This window comes from Canis lupus, chromosome 5 (assembly GCF_003254725.2).
Source record: "Canis lupus dingo isolate Sandy chromosome 5, ASM325472v2, whole genome shotgun sequence".
Classification (NCBI taxonomy): domain Eukaryota; kingdom Metazoa; phylum Chordata; class Mammalia; order Carnivora; family Canidae; genus Canis; species Canis lupus.
In genome coordinates, this window is record NC_064247.1 from 56,670,280 (window position 1) to 56,689,864 (window position 19,585).

General features: G+C 51.7%; 3 protein-coding genes across 15 annotated transcripts; all 3 read right to left on the reverse strand.

Moving 5' to 3' along the window:
• Positions 1 to 972: 972 nt before the first annotated feature.
• Positions 973 to 2,581, reverse strand: AURKAIP1 (aurora kinase A interacting protein 1). Of its 4 annotated transcripts, none has more exons than XM_035715949.2 (4): positions 2,448 to 2,581; positions 1,975 to 2,059; positions 1,233 to 1,678; positions 973 to 1,147 (listed from the first exon to the last, which is right to left on the reverse strand). In XM_035715949.2, the coding sequence occupies exons 2-4, from the start codon at positions 2,021 to 2,023 to the stop codon at positions 1,046 to 1,048; spliced, it is 597 nt and encodes a 198-aa protein (XP_035571842.1). In that variant the 5' UTR covers positions 2,024 to 2,059; positions 2,448 to 2,581; the 3' UTR covers positions 973 to 1,045. The 4 variants fall into 4 exon arrangements, with proteins under 4 accessions (XP_035571842.1, XP_025283329.1, XP_025283330.1 ...); XM_025427544.3 differs by having other exon boundaries at positions 2,350 to 2,552; XM_025427545.3 differs by having other exon boundaries at positions 2,344 to 2,457.
• A 767-nt stretch (positions 2,582 to 3,348) lies between these two features.
• On the reverse strand, positions 3,349 to 11,856 carry CCNL2 (cyclin L2). 8 transcript variants are annotated; one of them, XM_025427535.3, is made up of 11 exons: positions 11,379 to 11,856; positions 11,070 to 11,144; positions 10,756 to 10,865; positions 9,780 to 9,900; positions 8,739 to 8,803; positions 6,188 to 6,287; positions 5,878 to 5,982; positions 5,651 to 5,792; positions 4,709 to 4,820; positions 4,533 to 4,625; positions 3,349 to 4,382 (listed from the first exon to the last, which is right to left on the reverse strand). In XM_025427535.3, the coding sequence occupies exons 1-11, from the start codon at positions 11,670 to 11,672 to the stop codon at positions 4,028 to 4,030; spliced, it is 1,572 nt and encodes a 523-aa protein (XP_025283320.1). In that variant the 5' UTR covers positions 11,673 to 11,856; the 3' UTR covers positions 3,349 to 4,027. The 8 variants fall into 8 exon arrangements, 6 of the variants coding, with proteins under 6 accessions (XP_025283320.1, XP_025283321.1, XP_035571841.1 ...); XM_025427536.3 differs by having other exon boundaries at positions 4,709 to 4,817; positions 11,379 to 11,713; XM_035715948.2 differs by lacking the exons at positions 8,739 to 8,803; positions 9,780 to 9,900; positions 10,756 to 10,865; positions 11,070 to 11,144; positions 11,379 to 11,856 and adding an exon at positions 8,028 to 8,153.
• Positions 11,857 to 12,475: 619 nt separating this feature from the next.
• MRPL20 (mitochondrial ribosomal protein L20) lies at positions 12,476 to 19,176 on the reverse strand. 3 transcript variants are annotated; one of them, XM_049110478.1, is made up of 4 exons: positions 19,010 to 19,172; positions 18,810 to 18,920; positions 16,582 to 16,659; positions 12,476 to 12,795 (listed from the first exon to the last, which is right to left on the reverse strand). In XM_049110478.1, the coding sequence occupies exons 1-4, from the start codon at positions 19,094 to 19,096 to the stop codon at positions 12,613 to 12,615; spliced, it is 459 nt and encodes a 152-aa protein (XP_048966435.1). In that variant the 5' UTR covers positions 19,097 to 19,172; the 3' UTR covers positions 12,476 to 12,612. The 3 variants fall into 3 exon arrangements, with proteins under 3 accessions (XP_048966435.1, XP_025283332.1, XP_048966436.1); XM_025427547.3 differs by lacking the exon at positions 12,476 to 12,795 and adding an exon at positions 14,317 to 14,732 and having other exon boundaries at positions 19,010 to 19,176; XM_049110479.1 differs by lacking the exons at positions 12,476 to 12,795; positions 16,582 to 16,659 and adding an exon at positions 14,317 to 14,732 and having other exon boundaries at positions 19,010 to 19,171.
• Positions 19,177 to 19,585: the final 409 nt, after the last annotated feature.

Consider the following 19,585-nt stretch of genomic DNA (forward strand, 5'->3'; position numbering starts at 1 on the left):
TGCCATGCACAGGGCAGGGGCCTGCCTGGCTCACTGAAACGTGGGGTGAGCAACATAGTCTGTGCCATTCCAGAGAAACTGCTGGGTAGCCCACGTGGCAGGCCTCCCCAAGACCTGCCTAACTGGCAGAGAACTCAACCCTGTTCCCAGACATGTTTCTGTGACAAGACAGAAAATCCCCACAGCCTGGGGAGAAGTGGTGTTGCCCTTATGGGTGGAGGGGATCCAGGAAAGGTACCAGCATCAGGATGCTGGGATGACTCAGACCTATCCTTTAACTCTGCCACCAGGAAGCAGGGCAGAGGCTGGAGAACAGCCTCTACCATGTTCATGGCTCTGACCAAGCTCCCCTGCTTGCAGCCCACCCTCACCAAGCCTGGATGTGGAGATCCACTGGTCTACACAGATGCTCCAGGGCTCCTCCAATTCCACAAACAGCATTCGTTTCTCAGCCACCCCCAACCCTGAACCTGCCAGAGGACACCCTCCCAGCCATCCTTTCCTATCAGCCCCCAGCCAGGGTCCCATGAGGGGGCAAAAGCCAAGGAACCCAAAGGAGACCAGTGGTCCCCAGTCCTCGCTGAGCAGGACATCTCAGGCAGCCATTTGAGGTCTGGGTCTGTGGGGCACTGCTGCCCCCCTCCCTGTTCCCTCTCATAGTCTGGCCCCCTAGGCCCCCAGCACTGTCCCCTGGTGCTTCTGCCATCAGAGGCTTAAGAGTCTGACTCCTCCTGTAGAAGACAGTACATGAGAGTGGGCCTGGGCCTCTGTCTACAGCTGTTCTGACATCATATTAGTAAATGAGGAGCCTGTCACTCCTGTGGGCTCAGCTCCAGAATAAGAGTCTTCTCAGGGAAGGGATCCCTATCTGCATCCTGGGGCTCTTGTGTCTCCTAGGAAACTGGAGGTTGGCACCAGCATCCATCCCAAGACAGGTGACACTTAGGCAGCAGGGGATACAGGACAGTCAGGGACAGAGGAGTTCCAGAACATTTATTACAGTGGGTTGCCAGCAGTAATAGGTCAGGGGAGAGGAGCACTAGATTCATTTGCCTTTCAGGTAGATCTTGGGGGTCTGCCAACCTGCAGGGGCTTCCTTCAGGCCTGCCTTCAGCCAGATACGCCTCAGGTCTCTCTCGAACTTGATCTGCGGGCACAGGAAGGGACAATGGACTGGTCGGTCTGTAGCACAGTCACACATTTCCATCCCAGGTTGAAAGGCTCGCGCTTACCTGCTTCCGTCTTAGGCGTCCTTCTCGGACCTTCCGCCGCAGGAACCGGGTCCTCTTGACTAGCTTACGGTACTTGTGATGGTTCATCTTTCGCCGGCGAATCTTCAGCACATTTTTGCACTGCATCTGGGGAGCATCCCAGACCTCCTCCATCCCCTTCTCAGCCCCCTGGCCCACCTGGCTAGGCGGACACTCATAGAGTTGGGATGGAGCCAGGGTCCCTGGGGCCCTGGCCTCTAGTCTGGGTAGGAGGTAGTGGGCGCTCAGCCAGCTCTCCAGGGGGCTGATAGACATCTTCCTAGGGACCAGCATCTCCTCAAGCTCCAGCTGGAACCTCTTCCCAGGGATGGAGGCAACTCCACTTGGGCGGGCTGGCTGTGTGCTGTAGCAGGGCCTGCAGGCTCGCCTGCCCAGCAGCCCCGAGGCCGGCCAGGGCCGACTGCAGCCTGCAGAACAGGGAAAGGCACAGTTACCACCCAAGCAGCGATGCTAGGGCTGAGCCCAGCCACCGCGGCTGGGGAGCAGCGCTGTCCACACGGAGGGGGATGCCCCGCACCTTGTTCCCTGCAGGAACTCACGCTGCCGTTCTCAAGCCCAGGCCTTCCCTTTTTGCTACTTGGTTGTTGGCTGGCCCACCTCCAGTGGGACGCACGGGCAGGTTGAGGGCGGGGGAAGGGGGGGGCAGGGACTCCTCGCTCCACATTCCTAAAGCAGGGTGCCTCTACACCCCGGGGTCCCTTACCTGCCCGAGGAACAGCCCTCAGCAGCGGGATCAGGCGCACCAGGAGCATGGTCCGTGGTTGTGGGGACCCCAGGCGCTCCAGGGGCTGCAATATAGGCAATGTAGGTGAGCGGGGGGTTACGCGGGGCGGCCGGGTTCCTGCCCGTCACCCTCATCACCTTGTCCCGCCGCGGCTCTGACTGCACCTGGAGCCTCCGCAGCCGACCCCCACGAGCCTCGGCGCCCGCCCAGGGACCCGCCTTGGGCGCACGGCCGTCAGGGCTTGCAGGCCCCGAGGCGGCGGTCCCCGTCCTAGCCCGGCCTCACTCGAGCGGCCCCGCAGCCGCGGTCTCCCGCAGACCCTACCCCCACCTAGCCCGGGGACCTGACACTGACCACTCCGGCGCCGACTTCAGGCACTTCCGGTCCTTCCCCAAACCGGCCCCCGGCCTCGCGTGCGACCCCCTCCTCCCAGAGCCCCCTGGCGCCCTCACGGCGTCCGACTCCGCGGCGGTGCAGGTCCAGCCGGGCCCAGATAGCGGCGGTTTCCGGCCAGAGGGGCGGCCCTCTCCGCCCACAGCCCGCAGCCTCAGCCTCTCCCTTATGGCGGCGAGGAAACTACATTTCCCATAAGATGCCCTGTGCGCCTGTGCAGTAAAGCCTCGCATCACGACCGACCAATCCGAGGCAGGCGGACGTGGCGTCGGCCCAGCGACGGAAAGAGTTCTCGGGGAGCCGACAGCGGCTGGTGAGCGAACGGCCTGGATCCCATATCCAGGGTCAAGAGGAGCCCCGCGGGAGGCGCCGGGGGTGCATGGAGAACATGGCGCTTTTGAAGGCCGAGAGCTCCTCTCCTGTGCCAGCGGGAGGACACCCAAAGACCGCAGGCAGCCCGGGTGTAGCTCCCCAGGATGTACCCCGCCAGCGGTCTTGCTAAGGTCGGCGTGGACAGTGGACCTCCGCCCCAGGGACTTGACTGCGGGCGCCCCGACCTCCCAGGAGGTGTCGCTAGGATTCCCAAGCAGCAAGGCCTCCACCCTCCCTCCCTCCGGGCATTTTACCGGCAGGTCACCGGAACGAGTGAGCCCCCTGGACCCACCGCCCTCGCCTTTCCTGGGGCCCACGCCCCAGCTGCCCTCCCAGCCGCCACCTACCCGACCCACACTTGCTGTCCTTCAGGACTAAGAGGATTGCAGGACCATTTTGTCCTTCCCCGACCCTCCCTCCGTGAGGGCCCAGAAAGTGGCGTTTGTCGGGCAGCAGACATGGCTCAAGCTCATCACGAGCCTCGGTGGAAGAGCAGTCCAGCACTCAATGAGACGAGAGCCGGGACTACAGGGCGTGCACAGGAACGAGCAAGCAGAACAAACCACACATTTCTGAACCTTCCGAATGTCCTGAGTAGAGAGAATTGTGTTTATTTAATCACGTAAAATGCATATATAGGAAACCTCTATTTGGGAGCTGGTGGCCTGCACACAGCATCGCACAGATAAAAATATACGACTTTCAACACAGATCTAAATACCTTCACATTTTAAAAATCAGAATTCTCTACACAAGTTTTAAGCTGACAGAATTCAAGTTCTGAGTTTTCATATATAGCTTTAACTTGTATTAAACACATGTTTATTTACAGGGCGGATAGAGAATAAGGGGCTATTAAGGCCATTTTCTCATCGTGAAACACTGCAAAATATGTACAGAAGTACAACCTAATATAGGCAAAGGTTCTAAAAGTCATTTTCTTGGTTTAACGTAATTGAGTATTGGTATGGGAGTAAAGACACAGCCTGTCATTAGCACCAAGCCACACCACTAGGATGTACGTGTCCGCTTCCACATCCAGCTGCCACAGGGCTGGCTGCTGAGGTGGGCCCTGTGCTGGCACCGGTGTGTACCGTGCCCAGGCCGGCCTAAAGGGCACCTCGCCGGCCTCTTGATTCCATCTCCAAAATCACGAGGTCCAGAGTTAACAGCCATTTCCAAAAAGAGTCACACACCACAAGGCAGTCATGCCCTGCCTGGTGTGCACACCAAGGATCAGAGGGCAGCGCTCTGGGAGCCCAGCACCTCACCTCCGATGCCTGCTGTGACCAGGGTGATCCCGCTCGTAGCGATGACCTGTTCGCTCGTAAGACCGAGAACGCTCCCTTCGCTGATCTCTATAGTAATGACTTTTTTTCTTATATTTCCCAGAATTATCTGCCCGCTCCCGTGAGCGGCTTCGAGAGCGAGAGGAGCTCCGGCTCCGGGATTTGTGTGGTTTCTGGGTGGGGTACTTGCAGTCCTTAGACTTCCGGTAGCTCCTCACCTTGGAGCCCTTGTACGGAGCACCTCTGTGTGCCTGTCTCGGTGGGGAGTCACTCCTGCTCCGTGAGCGGCTCTGAGACTTGGACCCACCAGACGTGGAGCCACTGTCACTTTTTCTGTGAGGAAGGACAAGCACCACCAAGTAGGTGACCATTCACCCCAACCACCTCCGGCAGCCACATCACCAGCCACCCTGGGGAAAACATCCCCTTGCCAGGTGCAGCCCCACCCCCCAACCAGGGGAGCTCTGGGCAGCAAGCACATACCTCCTCTTAGGAGAAGCAGATCGTGATGGGGACCTTGAGTAGCTCTGCTCACGACTGCCGCTCCGACTTCGACTCCCTCGCCCCTTTGGCAAGCTGAGAACACAGTGGGAGCAGTTACAGGCTTGAAGTCTCTGTAGCCCACCCTGAAGGCCTGCTTGGGATGCATGGGTACTCACCCATTTACTGGGCTGTCAGCCTTGATCTTCTTCACGCCATCCGTTTTCCTCTTGGCGTTTCTCACAGAGAGCGGGGAAGCTTTGTTTCCTTTCCCTTCTTTGGGGGATTCTGCTAGACCAAATACAGAAAGTTTAAAACCTGACCATCAGGGAAAAAAAAAAAAAAACCTGACCATCAGGAACCTGTTGTGATAGAAAACATATTAGCACAGCAAGACACCACCACTAATATGGGATGTAAGGAGACTCCCTGGTCGTGGCCTGGGACTCAGAACCTAACCATGCACCCAAAAGACAACAGACACAGATAAGCCACCTGTCTCCCTCGCTTTCTCTCAGGGACTGGGGACATGCTACAACCCAACAAAATAATCTACTACCCCAGATTTATAAAAATTTTCATCAGAAAATAAGCTAATTAGGTGGGCTGGATTAAAAAAAGGATTTTGGAAAGCCTGTCCACGTCCCTTGCTAATGAAAATATAAAAATAAGGTATGCCTGGCTGGCTCAGTTGGGGTGCATGCAATTCTTGATCTCAGGCTTTTAAGTTCAAGCTTGACACTGGGTGTAAAGATTACTTAAAAGTAAAATCCTGGGGCGCCTGCCTAGGTGCCTCAGTCAGTTAAGCATCTGCCTTCGAATTGGTCATGATCCTAGGGTCCTGGGATCAATCCCCACGTCAGGCTCCCTGCTCATTGGGGAGCCTGCCTCTCCCTCTCCCTCTGCCACCCCTCATGGCACATGCTCTCATACTCTCAAATCAATTAAGTCTTGAAAATAAAATATAAAAACGAAAACTTTAGGAGCGCCCCCTCACTTCACAGATCAACAAATGTCTGCTGGGGACCGTGGTTCCTGCCGAGTGCTCAGGCTAGCAGACACACAATTCCAAGAGAAATCTGGAGGAAAGGAGGGCCCCACATCCTTACACTCATGCTCACCGAGCTTGGGGGCAGGTGAGAACCCTGAAGCATTGTCCAGAGCCTGGGTGCTAGTAGGCAGCAGGCCTCTAGCTTGTGCCTTGGCCTCTTCAATGGCATGCCTTCTCTTCTCTACTTCACTTTCAAGGTGTGTCAGATCAACCTGTGGGAGTCAAAATCCAAAAAGATTCAGAACCAGGTACTTCTAGGTAACACAAATGCATATGTTACATGAAAAAACATAGAACCTTTTTCCGAGTATAAAGCTGAAGGATTTTTAAGCAGATTTCTTGAATTTCTTCTTCAGTTGCTCCAAACAAAAGAAACCAATGGGGACGATTGGGCAAAGGGATCTGTAAACACAAATATCATCACTTTAATACTTTTTTTCATGGCCACGAAGATTCTTCGGGCAATAAAAAACAAGCCTTTCTGGTCACCCAGAAACAGGCTTTTTATTGGCATTGATGCACATAATCTGAAGAACACTACATAGAAGTTTACTGAAGGCTGGAGAAAGAATCAGACCAGGATCCCCTGTGGTGGCACAACACTGACCTCCAGTGTCCGGGCAGCAAGATAAATGCAAGCACAGGCAATGCTCTCAGGCTGGAACCTCACGAACACATCTGTGCGTAGGCTGTCATTCATGTAATTCCTGAAAACCAAATGCAGGAAAGACTGCAACGCCCCGGACACCCCCAGGATACCCGTGCACGTCATCTAGATAAGATCACTACTCTATGCAGTCTACTCCTAGGCTTAGAGCTACACAGTCCTGTGAGGCTCAGGATTCCTGGAGAGACATTCTAACTGCTTTTTGCGAATACAGGACAGGAAAACAGGGAATTTACTGGAAAAAAAATCTAAAAAGCTGGCTGAATGTCAGACAACACATGTTGCTATGAAAGAGAACCGACTTTAACTTTACTTTTCCCTCAACTTCTGGCTGTTCTCGTGCAAAGCACAATGCCTCAGAGAGAAAATGTCTACTGTAGTGGTTGAAATGTACTTGATGAATATCTAAATGCTCAAAATCCATAGTGCAGAGAAACATGCAAACTCAAATGAATGGGCTGAGCAGGCAGCCTGCGAGGGCTCTTCTGAGACAAGCCGTCCTCTTGCATCTCTTTTCCTTGAAGAGGCGCTCAGGGCTTGGCCCTTCTCCTTCCATGAGTCCACTTGGAAAGGGAAAACACCCTCGGGCGCATGGGGACATCATGCAGAGGAAGGCTCAATGCCCAAAGGGAAGTCCTCTTCTCAGGTTTATCAAAGAACGGTTTCCAAATTGTCCCATTTCAATAACGAGTCTTAAAATGAACATTCATAAAATCAGACAAAAGCAATAAAACACTACAAGTTTCATCATAATCAATACATTTAAAACATTACTTTAGAAGATATAAAAATACAAAACATTTGCATGTTTAAAAAGCTTAAGGATTTTAAAATTGGCTACGTTTTCAACATTTTCCTTTAAAAACATGTCTAAGATTTAACAGACCAAAATCAGATCTCATATTAATTTCATCATTATTGCAAAAACAACACATTAATTCCATGAGAAAACAGTCAAACAGAGCATACATTTGTTGCTCCTAACATACCCCACTATGGCAACCCTTAGAGTCAGGCCACACCCACAGGGTAGCCAAGTCGGCTGTGTGATTTGATAAACCCCCACCCCAACCCTGGTAACTTTGCCCTAAACCCTGGAGAAGGTGATACACAAACCCACTCAGACTTCTCAGTGATATATTCAACATATGCCAGCTAGGGGCACCTGGCTCTGGAAGTTCTTGCTCCAGGCATCAAGAGATAATCAAGGAAAAAAACCTACATAATGGCACCAAGGCCGTAGGTCTCAGAGCATTGCAAGTGAACAGTTCAAACACTTCATAAACATAAGCATCAGTAACTTTTTTGGTTCTAATATTCAATACTCAAATAGTAATAACATTAATCTATTAACTTTTAAATCCTAAAAACAAAACAAATGAATTCCTTGAGATGTATATTTAAACTTATTGCTTATCTAAGTTACAATATAAAAAGTGTCCATGAAATAATTTAAAGATGCACACCTTTTACTAGAATGTATCAACACTTAGCTGCTGAAAAGAGCAACTTTAGGACTTCCAGGAATAATGCCATAATCCCACACTGAAGTCTGAATTCCCATCAGCCAATTCTTACAGCTTTCCATAGAAATTTTTTTAAGAGAAAGGTACTGCATCTTTATTGCACAGGTACAGCAGTTTTAAAGGGACAAATTTCAAGTCAAGACAGTTAACTCTAATCAATACAATTACCAAAGCACGACAGAGGATTAACAAGAAGCACAACCGTCAGAGAACCACAGCAGCAGTCGGCCAGCACTATACTATCGTGCGCATACCACCATCTAGAGCCAGCCTTCGGTGGAGAGCCTGCACTGGATTGGCTGAGGACGGCCGCTGTCCCTGCACCAAAGCGCTTGGACAGTAGAGGAGAAGTCTTAGTCACTTACCCTCAGAGGCTACCCTTTGATTGAAAGAGTACAGAAAAGAAAAGTCAAAATAGGTTCTCTATTAGATATGGCATAGCACCAGACAATTCAGGCAGCAAAAATATGACCCTTACAGACTTAACTCCGTGGGAAAAAATTCACAAAGTACCCAGCACTGACTATTACTTTAGGCTTCATTTCTAACATATGCATTGTTAATACTGGTCCCCAGAAAAACTTTACCCTAACCCTCCTTCTCCCACAGGATTGTAATAAGAAGCAGTTAGAAGCAACTTCAAAGAAGATAATAAAGTCACTACATCGACGTTGGCACCTGTGGGAAAGATCCCGATATGCCAAGTCAACAGTCTCCAAAGGGAAGCCCAGTGAATGCTCTCCTGGAAGGTCGGGGGAGGGTATGGGCCACCTTACCGTTATACTAGTGGCTGATACTTTGGGAGGCTGGTTAGAATTTACACTGCAGGAACACTGGGCACTCAGACAACTCAAGCCCACAACCAAGTCATGGGACTGACTACCCACTGCCCAAGTGCCTCAAATCAACATATTCCTGCACTGCCCTTGCTGGTCTCATAAAACAAGCAAGGAAGGTCAACTCACCATGAGGTCTGGACCAGGTGCTGGTTACGCTCACACTCTAACACCTGAAGGTACATAACGATTATCTGGAAGATACAGGTCAGGTAGTTATTACCAAAAACCTCGAGAACCCAAAATTCAGATCTTGAGAGCGTCCATGCAGTAAATATGAGCCTCATGCTAGATCCCAGAGGTGACTCCTGGTCATATGCCTGGTGCACAGCTCAGCTGGAGGGGAGTTTTTGCTGACAGGCCCCACTACCTGCTTTCCAACCCAGGCACCACAAAAGCATGTGAGGACCAGGCTGCACTCACAGCAAAGGCAGCCGCACTTTTCATGGCCATCACAAGGCAGATGCTCATTCTCATCTTCGACATAGTTTCCATCAGTGAGATTAGCTTGTCTTAAACATCTCTGTACCCTAGTCACCACCTTACACAAAATATGGTGTAAAAATACTTCAGCAAATTTTTAAAAAGCTCTAAAATCTATGTTAACTTATCAAGAATTTGATTTGATGTCAGAAAGTCAAACAAGCAAGAGAGAAAATAATACGAAGAAATTCACCAATAAAAAACAAATAAAAGCAAAGACGCAAATTGCAATCTTTTCTTTAAAAAAAAAATTTATGTGTGTCGCATTAAAAGTTCCCATGGTACTATATAGGAGCCATCCTCAACTGTCATGTGCTGCAAAGCTGCTTTAGTTAATTTAGAAATAAAGGGTTCAGAATCCTTCTAATTCCCCCACTAAAGAAAACAGCAACTTTAGAAAATTAGTTGTTGAGGAAAAAAAACAGAAACTGACAGATCTCATTTTTACAAATTCATCACTATTTTTGAAAGCTCAAACTCAAAAGATTCCGTTTCCAAAGCTCTTGAAAACATACTAGTAAAATTAACAGGTAGTATAAAGGCAATTAACAAGTAAGAAACTTTCAGACTTTAGATATAAATTGGAAAACCAAGTCAGGAACACATTTAATCCTCTTCAGAATTTTCAATCTTGGTGAGAACGGAGCAGTCAGGTGGGCTCCCGTGGCAGCTGGGCCACATACCCACCTTGTGAGGGTGCTTCACGTGGACACAGAAACCCAGCTCTTTGAGAACTCGTCTTTCTGCTTTTATAATCTGATTCTTTAAATTAACATAATCTTGATCCAACAGTAGAGGCACAGGTTTCCTACACAGACAAAGCACATGTCTACATAAGGGTCAAATAAAACGATGTCTTTCGAATCCCAATTACCTCCAAATGGTGAAAATCCACTGTAAATATAATATAGCTGTAGCTAGTTCACTTTGTTTCCTTTAACCAGAGAATCTTCCTAAAACCCCAGAGCTAACTTGATTATCCATTTTCAATACTTTTCCTTACAAGCAACAAACACAGAGCATAAGATTTCACGATCTCATCATACAAGTACTAATCTCACTTTACCTGACTCAAGACACAAATGTATCTGTTATAAGTGAACGGAAAACCACAGTACCAACAATGTAGGATATTTAAACAGCCTAAAACTCTATTTTCCAAAAGGCTTCCATGACCTTGAGGAGTATAAAGTTTGGGTTGTCTAGACAGTGGTTCTCAACCAGGAGCAATTTGCTATCTCCGGGCCAAGTCTGGAGACATTTCTGGCTGTCACAACTGAGAGATGAACCGTTAACATCCAGTTCAGAGACCAGGGTACTGTTAACCATCCTACAATGCACAAAACAGTCCTCACAATGAAGAATCATACAGCCTAAAATGTCAATGGTGTGGAAGTTGTGAATCCAACTCTAGAACATTCGGAGACAGGCATTAGCAAACAGGGAGACCAATGTTCATAAAACCGTACCCACGGTGCCCTGCCCTTTTTACTGGGGTTCCTTCACTCATCGAACGGCATCTGCGGGGTACCTCCTGGGCAGCAGGCCTCTCCTGTACACAAGTTTAACAGCTCAAACCCTTAGTTTTGTTTCAGAAACGTTAGTGAAACTTAACCACAGAACAAGGCGACCGATATTTACAACAGCTCTGACAAAGACTCACTTTTTCTCTCTCAGATGCCGAAGGCGATGAAAAACGTTGATGACATCCCGTATCCGTCTCGGGGCCTCCTCTATCTTGGAGGCCAGGTGAACACAAGCCATTGACACGTGCTGAAATGCAAGCATGTCAACACATAGATGTGTCCCTTCCCATCATACCGGCCTCCGACGACTCAAAGAGAGCGACGGGCGCAGAGCAGGGCCTCGCATAAAGGGCCGCCGCGGCGAGAGCACTCTGAGCGCAGGCACTCAAGGACAGCACGCCACCCCGCACCACCACGCCGCTGCCCCTCCCCGACACGACAGAGCCATTACCTCCATGGAATGCTTCACAAAAGACTTGGTGTAGAAGAACCGCTGGAACAGCACCTGCCCGGTAGCCATGGCCACCTGGAAAGAAATGTTCCGTCGCTTGTAAAAGCTTCGCGGTGAAGCCTCTCGCTCCGTGCGACGAACGGAGACGCTGGCGCGCACGCTGGCAAGCCACCGGGGCCCCGCGGCCCCGCCGCCCACCCAGCCTCCCGAGAACGGCGTCGGCCGCCCGCCGCCAACAAAGGGTCCGGCCGCCTCCACAGCGCCGGCGCGGCGGTTACCTCGGCCCGTGGCTCGTGGCCGCGCCCTCACCTGCGGCAGGCGGAGCAGGATGCCGGCCGCCTGGATGAGCTCGCAGCCCACCACGCGGAGGTCGGTCTCCGTGTCGGTGTCGAGGCCGCTAGACATGGACGGCGTGAAGCGGAGCTTGTCGTCGGGCAGGAGGCAGTTCTCCAAGGTGATGAGCACCCCGGAATACAGCCGGTCCCCGATCAGCATCCCCTGCGCCCCGGGACCTGCGCTCCCCGAGCCCGGGGTGCAGGCCGCTGCCGCGGGGGCCGCCGGCCCGGGAGCCCCAGCCGCGACCGTCGCCGCCGCCGCCGCCATTTTGTACCGCCGACTCCCCTTCGGGCTTCTTCCCGGCAGGGCGGCTCCTCGCGACGCTCCACGGCCACGGCCGCCCCGCCCCTCCGCGCGTCATTGGCTCGACCTGCGGGCCGCCCGGCGCTACCTCGCCGCGATTGGCTGCGCGACCTATCCGTCAGCGTTCTGGCGGACGTCGACGCCGTAGTTCAGGACGGGCGGGGGCGGGCTCGTCACCCAGGGTGCCCCGCGGCGCCCGTGTAAAACCCGGGTCACGGCCCGACCCGGAAGCGCTACGGCTGGTGGCCCGCCGCAGGTACCCTGAGGCTCGGGCCTACCCGGGAGGCGTCGTACCCTTTGCACGGAGAGCCGGCAGCTGGGGGAGCTCTCACCGCACAGCCCCGGCCTGTCCTGAGGTGGGGCGGGGGGTAGGTCCCCGCGACCGGGCCCGAAACCGCTCCAGGTCAGTGAGGGCACATGCGGGCGCGTGGCGGTTTTGTTTCCGCGGAGATCGCAGGCCTTGGAGGCCCCCTGGGGTGGCTGAGCGCGAGGAAGAGTTGGCGTGCGGGTAAGTTGTCCCCAGCCCATGCCCGCAGCAACGAGATGCGGTTTACCTGCGCCCACCCGGGTCCTCCCTGAGCTCACAGGGACAAGGGAGGAATAACTAAACGTCGAGTTCGAGGTTTCTGCGAAGCCTGGGTTAAGGCACGAGTGGCTCCGGACGGGCAGGAAGGGAGCTCGGACGTCGTTCCTCAGTGGGGAGCCGCTCTTGATGCCTCATCGCTTCTACCGGCCAGTCCCGTACCAGGGCAGCAGCTGCGGGATTCGTTGTCTTGCTGCACAGCTAGCCCAGACTTTCGTCATGACTAGTGCAAGAACTTCTGGGGGTGGGGTACGCTGGAGAGGAGATGACAGGGAAAAAGCCTACGGTGGGGAAGCTCCAGACGCTTGGAGATACTAGTTACTACACCCAACTCAAACTCCCAAACCCAGAGGCATCTCTGGCTTTCACCCCTGGTGACTCATACAGCGCCTGCCTCCCTCTCTTCATCTTCATCTTCATGGGCAACACGGTCACAGGGTCCCATCTCCCCTGATCCCAGGCTGCCAGCTCCAGGGTGCCCCGCTCTGTGGACTGAGCAGCACACTGTTGGGGAAAGGAGGAACATTCTTTTGTCAGGCAACAGCTTGTTTCTCCTTGTCCCTGCCATGAACCCAGGCTGACCTGAAGGAAAATTTGGGTCTTGTTGCTGGAGGGGGAGGGGTGCTGGGAGCAGCCCACAGTTATTTACATTTTCCTGTCCTTTATTGAGATGGACAAAAGCAGTTCCTACATAGCAGCTTACTGCACACAGAGTTCAGTACCCTACACCAAAGGACTATGTGTCCTCCACCCCGGTGTGTATTCAAAACCCACTCACTGATGATTGGTGTACACTGAGCACCTTGTGTGCAGAGCTAGTGAACAAGACAACCTCACACCTCCAAACGGTCTGGTCATCATTAGACTCAGTGAAAAGAGCCAGGAGGGGGAGCCTGTTAGGAGGCCAGTACAGTAACTGAGCCAGAAGACATGTTGGCCTGCAGGGAGGAGGAAGAAAAGACCATCGAGAGGTCACCAAGTAGTAGGTAGCCAGATTTTGATTGGCTTTCCATGAGTATGGAGGTGGGTCTTGAGTCCTCAATAGGAACCCAGTGACTCCAAGAAGACTGCTGACAAAGGATGGAGGACCCAGCATGGGAGCATTAGGAGTGGTGGAGGAAAGATGGGCACTCATTTTGGGTAGGTAGGTGTACATTGCCAGATAAAGGCCGACAACTGCTACTGTAGGCCTGAAGAACTTTCCTGGGGGCAGAGGGCAGAGCAGAGGGAAACAGTGCAAGGAGAGGGAGGGGAGGAAGTCCATGGTCCTTGGAGGTCAAGGGCTGACTATGTGTTGGATTTTGGTTCCAGATGGCTTTGATGAGAGTTATCTGGACATGATGGGACCAACTATAGACCAGTGGCAGGAAGCAAGAGGTAGAGACCAGAGCTGGGCAAGAGAGGAACAGACTCAAGCTGGAAGGAGCTCAAAGTACATTGAGAAGGAGTACAAAGTACAGTGAGAAGTACAAAGTACAGTGAGAGAAACGGGGGGTAATGGAAGGGACCTGGCCCGGAGCAGGGGGTAGATGCCAGACATATGGGTGGGGCAGAGTTACAGTTGCTATAAGTTGGTCTCTATCAGGGGAGTGAGGATGTTGGGAAATTGTTCCTAGGCTTGATTCTGTACTTACTGAAGTAGAGTATCTGGAAAAGGGACCCAAAACCCTTATGTTCAGGTCTCCCCACAGGTGATGTAAGGTTAGGCGGGGGAATGAGGGAAAAAGCAGAGAAATTGAAACTTGCACTCAACTCAGGGTGACTAAAGAGCCGAGCAACAAGGTCCTTGCTGGAAAGTGGAGACCTGGGGAGGGCCAGAGTGGGGCAGGTAGGCTTGGGTTCTAAGGACAGGCTACCCACATAGCCCTGAGAGGAGCTAGCATTAGAGTTCAGATATCTGGCACAAATCTCCCCACCTGCAGGAGCTCATTCATAGTTGACCCCTCACCCTAACAGTCTCCTCCCCTTACCCCACAAGGCACCCAAGGTATGTGTACTTATGCCAGAGAACACAACTCAAAACGCTGAACACCACACGAGCTTTATTTGCACATCTGTGTAAGATTTCTAGATTTGTCCCAGTAAGGGAAGAAGGGGCCTTTCTCTTACACCTGTCACTAAAATGCAAACTAATATAATTGCTGACCAAACTTACACACATGGTGACATAACTTTTAGCCCCTATGTTAACCACTGTGATTATCAGGGGGAAAAACACTTTTCCTAAGACATTCAGCTACAAAGGGCAGGCAATGTTGGAATCCCCCTCAGTGATGCTGCACCACTCTGGAAAATATGCCTTCAGGCTCTTTGCCATCCCCTAGGGCAGCAGCAAATCCTTCCAGTCGCCTCCTTTTGGCCAAAGCAGCCAAAGATTTAAAAGTCTTTGGTTCATAGATGGCTAGATCCGCAAGTACTTTCCTGTTGAGCTCCACCTGGCACTGGGAAGAAAATCAGAGCCTGTGTCAGCATCAGAAATGTGTTTTTAGGGGATCCCTGGGTGGCGTAGCGGTTTGGCGCCTGCCTTTGGCCCAGGGCGCGATCCTGGAGTCCCGGGATCGAATCCCACATCGGGCTCCCGCTGCATGGAGCCTGCTTCTCCCTCTGCCTGTGTCTCTGCCTCTCTCTCTCTCTCTCTCTGTGACTATCATAAATAAATTTTTAAAAAAAATTTAAAAATAAAGAAATGTGTTTTTATTGAAAAAACGACAAGACTGAATACAGCTGTCCTATGTTGAGTCAGCCAAAAGCATCTCCTCTGCTGAGCATACTATGCACGCCTCCAGGGCAGTCTCTTCCCTCATGGGACAAATGGTCTCTGGGGAGGTGAAGAGTGTGTGGAGAATGTGCTCAAGCAGCATGCTGGAGGATAAATATGAACAAGGACAAGAGGAAGGCATCCCTGCAAGAGGTGATGACACATGAACAAGAATATTGGCTTCCAGTCCTGGTGCCAGCCATGGAACTAATAAACTTGTTTGGGGCGGGGGGGGGGACTTTTTTGGAGTCAATGATCTACCATCACCCAGACACAACTACGATTGCTGGCCTGGGGTAACCCTTTAAGTCAACTTTGAAGAAGAAATCACAACTCTCCTACAAACAATGAAGTGAGACACAGAAAAGTATATGAGATACAGGCAGAGGATTAAGGAACAAAAGCAGGTATTCTCAATTCCCACAAGAAAATGAAACCAGATGTCCTATCAAGTAAAACTGCACGTGACTTCCAAAAACTGATGAACATAAGAAGCAAAAGAAAGGATGATCCCTGCACGTTAACCCCAACTATGCAGGGGTGGCTCCTACTCTACTACCTGAGCCTTGCACAAGGTCTATTCTGGGCCTAGGGTCTTCATCAGTAAAACGGCAATGTTAGGCATGAGGATCCTTGCAAATTACCAAAGACAGGGTGTGGTACAAGCTAGAAACACAACACCCACTCCTTTTTCCCCCCCCACTCCTCTTTTTAAGAAAAAAAACAAGAGGGATGCGTGGGTGGCTCCCTGGTTGAGCATCTGCCTTAGTCTCAGGGCATGATCCTGAGGTCCAGGGATCAAGTCTCACACTAGGCACCCTGCAAGGAGGCTGCCTCTCCCTCTGCCTATGTCTCTGCTTCTCTCATGAATAAATAAAAATTTTAATAATAAAATGTACACAAAAGGAGAGGGATTAGGGATCCCTGGGTGGCGCAGCGGTTTAGCGCCTGCCTTTGGCCCAGGGCACGATTCTGGAGACCCGGGATCGAATCCCACATTGGGCTACCGGTGCATGGAGCCTGCTTCTCCCTCTGCCTATGTCTCTGCCTCTCTCTCTCTGTGTGACTATCATAAATAAATAAAAATTTAAAAAAAAAAAAAAAAAGGAGAGGGATTAGGATAAACACCAAATCGAACAATTAACCAAGATTTTGTGACACATGCTTAATCTGTCCTGTCCAGGATAAGTCCCCATGCTGTTTGACTATGAGTTTCAACTTCACCTGCTACCTAATCAGAAATCTTTCAGTGCACAACTCAAATTACACTTTAAAGTGAAGTCCAAGTTTTCTGCTCTTTCTCTTGATGGAAAAACACAGTGGCTCATGTCCTGGTACCAGTTACCATATTTCCAATTCTGCTACCAGCAGAGCAAAGGCAAAGCAACTGTGATGAGTCCTTGAACCTGCCAGAACTCCACCTTGAGAACATATCAGGAGCTAACACTCCATGGCCTATTGCACTGGAGCACCCCAGTCAGGCTGCTTTCTATAGATTTCAACATTCAACAGGACCACATCCTCAACCGTACCTTAATTAAATTGACAATGAATGCCGGGTACTTCAGGCCATGTTCCTGGGAGGCAGCTGTGATTCGATTAATCCAGAGCTGAAATGGAACATTGAGATGCTTAAGGACCACATGTGCATTATGTCCACACCTCCCAACAAACGTTCTGAGTCAACTAAAAATCAAACAACTCTTTTTGCAAAAATGAATAGGAATAGAAAAGCCTGGGACCGCTCAGTGGTTGAGCGCCTGCCTTCAACCCAGGGTGTGATCCTGGAGACCAGGGATCGAGTCCCGCATCAGGCTCCTCTCTGGGAGCCTGCTTCTCCCTCTGCCTCTCTCTCTGTCTCTCATGAATAAATAAATAAAATCTTAAAAAAAAAAAAGGAGTAGAAAAGCCTGTGATTTATATTTAGGCACACTGGTCTGCAGTATAGTCAGCAGAATTTGATGTTCTTCATTCAAATGCCAGCTTCCTTCTAAATAAATAGGGAAATCACATGCTGTAAAGCATTAATTCAACACACATTTTGGGATCCTGAGAATACAAATGTGAGCAAAGGCTTCTGTGTCAGACACAGCTCAATCCAGAAAGGATCCATGTGAATGAATCAGAACAGCCACCGAGATCAGTGCTACCAGGTGGGGATGAAAAACTTGAGATGGAAGCTTCATGGAGTTGGAGGTAAAACGGTCTTGAAGGAGGTACAGGGCTGGAGGAGATAGGAGGGGAGGCATCACAGAGAACTTCCTGGCAAGTGGTAGCAGGGTAAGTTCCAGGCACAGCCAAAGGTCTGAAAACTGCAAGAAATCAAGGCTAGTGGTTTGGTGCAGCACGACCTAGAAAGGTAAGTCTGTTACGTGGAAGATTCCCAATAGATCTGGTCTGTTAAATAACAGGTTGGATTATGGGACACCTGACTGGCTCAGATGGTAGAGCCTGCAACTCTGAATCTCCAGGTTGTACAGATTACTTTAAAATTTTAAAATAAAAATAAGGGATTGGATTCTTAAGCCATTCTATACTCAATCTTAAGATCTTTTTTTTTAACTTTTTAAAAAATTTTTATTTATTTATGATAGTCACACAGAGAGAGAGAGGCAAAGACACAGGCAGAGGGAGAAGCGGGCTCCATGCACCAGGAGCCCGATGTGGGATTCGATTCCGGGTCTCCAGGATCGCACCCCCGGCCAAAGGCAGGCGCCAAACCGCTGCGCCACCCAGGGATCCCCTCAATCCTAAGATCTTACTCAAGTTCATTTTATTCCTTTACTTCAGTGGTTCCAATTTTTAAATGTGCATGAGAACCGTGTGTAGTGGTTTATTTAAACAGATTTCTAGAACCCACCTCCAGGCTTTCTGACTCAATAGGTGTAGTGGGCCCTGAGAATCTGCATTGCTAACAAGTTCCTAGATGAGGCAGCTGCTGTACAGGGACCTCACCCCTCTGTGAGCAGCAAATGCATGTGTGTTACCAGACACTGCTCACAAGTCTTCCCATACATTTGGACTGACCAGATCCATGCAGGGTCACAGCAAGTGGCACCACCTCTACCATTCTGCATAAATGAAAGGCATAAATGACAAAGCTGGGATACAGAGGTCACTCCTGCACATGAGACCATCGTGCACAGGGATTGCTTATCATGCTGTGACCCTGATCAACAGTTAATGAGGCATTTGTGACTTTAAAGGGTCAGAATTACTCCCTCTTCCTTATTCGTTCATCCAATACTTATAAATTGTTACTGATCTAGGCCGGAGGTTACAGCATTCAGCAGAGCGGAAAATCCCACCTAAAACTTACTTTGGGGGTGGGGAGCAATAACCAACCAACCAAGTCAAAGATGCTGCAGAAAGGACGCTCAATTCCCTAACCCCAACCCCAATGAGGGAGATGCGCCACAGGGAGGTGGGGCGTGACCCGGGCACGCAAAAGAAACGCCAAATGCGAAGAACACGTAAGGAAGCAGGCTAGGCTTCTCGCAGATGCACCTGGGAAGCCAAGAGAGGACCTACAGCAAGTGGGCGAGGGGAAGTGGCCAGAGACGGTCTCAGGGACCCAGTGGGCCTGGAGTCGGCTTCCACGGGGGGCGAGGCGCGGGGCAGGCAGGAATTGCCGGGGGTTCGGGTGTGGGAGGCGACAGTAGTGCGGAGGATGGGGACGCCATCCCGAGATGGGGGCGGAGAGGGTCAGGAGCAAGCGGCACAGGGGGAGGGGAAGCCCAGCCCCCGGGTCAGCGCTTACAGTCCGCATGTTCCTCTTCTTCAGTCTCCGCGCTTTTGTGCATTTCACAAACGCTCTGGTCACGGCTCTCACCGCCAGCTTGTAGCACCGATTCTTCCTTCCTCGGAAGTGCTGGGTCAAGAAACGGGAAAGGGGGTTCAGCGCGGCCAGGGCCGGGAGGACACGCGGGGGTGGGTGCGGGGCGTGCGCGGCCGACTCACCCGCGCGTGCTGCAGCACCTTCTGGACCCGCCAGTAGCGGTCCGTGAGGCGGCTCCGCAGCCAGAGCTGCGCGGTGAGGAAGACCATGGCGCCTGCGGGCCGGCGTCTCCACTCCGCCGCGCGCGCGCCGTGCCGCACCTAGAGGAAGTGGTGGCGGCGCCCGAGCGCTTCCGGGTCAGAGTCCCAACGGGGATTTCCGGGGTGCCGCGAGTGTGCCCGGCGCCCCCGCCACTCACAGCCCGAGTCTTTGCTCGAGGCGGGAGTGGGGCTCCCGGTCTTGAGTGTGTAGCGGGCCAGACGCAGTAGGTACGGGGGAGAAGGTAAATACTAATGGTCCCACTTGTTGGAGACGCCGGGAGTAGGCAGGTCCGCAGACGGAAGCTGGCGCGGGGGGGCGGGCTGCCGGCGGGCTCGGGGGCCCCTGTGGGGGCGGGGCTGCAGGCGGGGGGGACTGTTCTGCCACTGCGTGCGGCGGAGGGCTGCTTGACGCCTTAAGGATGCTGAACGCCGTCCACTTGTGCGCTCTAAAATGGCCAAAACGGGGACGCCTGGGTGGCTCAGCGGTTGGCGCCTGCG

Coding starts and splice junctions, on each gene's coding strand:
- CCNL2 (XM_025427535.3), bottom strand. CDS start 11,672: ATGGCGGCGGCGGCGGCGACGGTCGCGGCTGGGGCTCCCGGGCCGGCG. Junction 8,804..9,779: donor ACGTGAAGCACCCTCACAAG/GTGGGTATGTGG, acceptor TGTATCTTCCAG/ATAATCGTTATGTACCTTCA. Junction 5,793..5,877: donor AGCTTTATACTCGGAAAAAG/GTTCTATGTTTT, acceptor TGACTCCCACAG/GTTGATCTGACACACCTTGA.
- AURKAIP1 (XM_035715949.2), bottom strand. CDS start 2,023: ATGCTCCTGGTGCGCCTGATCCCGCTGCTGAGGGCTGTTCCTCGGGCA. Junction 1,679..1,974: donor GAGGGCTGTTCCTCGGGCAG/GTAAGGGACCCC, acceptor CCTGTTCTGCAG/GCTGCAGTCGGCCCTGGCCG. Junction 1,148..1,232: donor GACGCCTAAGACGGAAGCAG/GTAAGCGCGAGC, acceptor CTGTGCCCGCAG/ATCAAGTTCGAGAGAGACCT.
- MRPL20 (XM_049110478.1), bottom strand. CDS start 19,096: ATGGTCTTCCTCACCGCGCAGCTCTGGCTGCGGAGCCGCCTCACGGAC. Junction 18,921..19,009: donor AGGTGCTGCAGCACGCGCGG/GTGAGTCGGCCG, acceptor TTCTTGACCCAG/CACTTCCGAGGAAGGAAGAA. Junction 16,660..18,809: donor AGAAGAGGAACATGCGGACT/GTAAGCGCTGAC, acceptor GTTCCATTTCAG/CTCTGGATTAATCGAATCAC.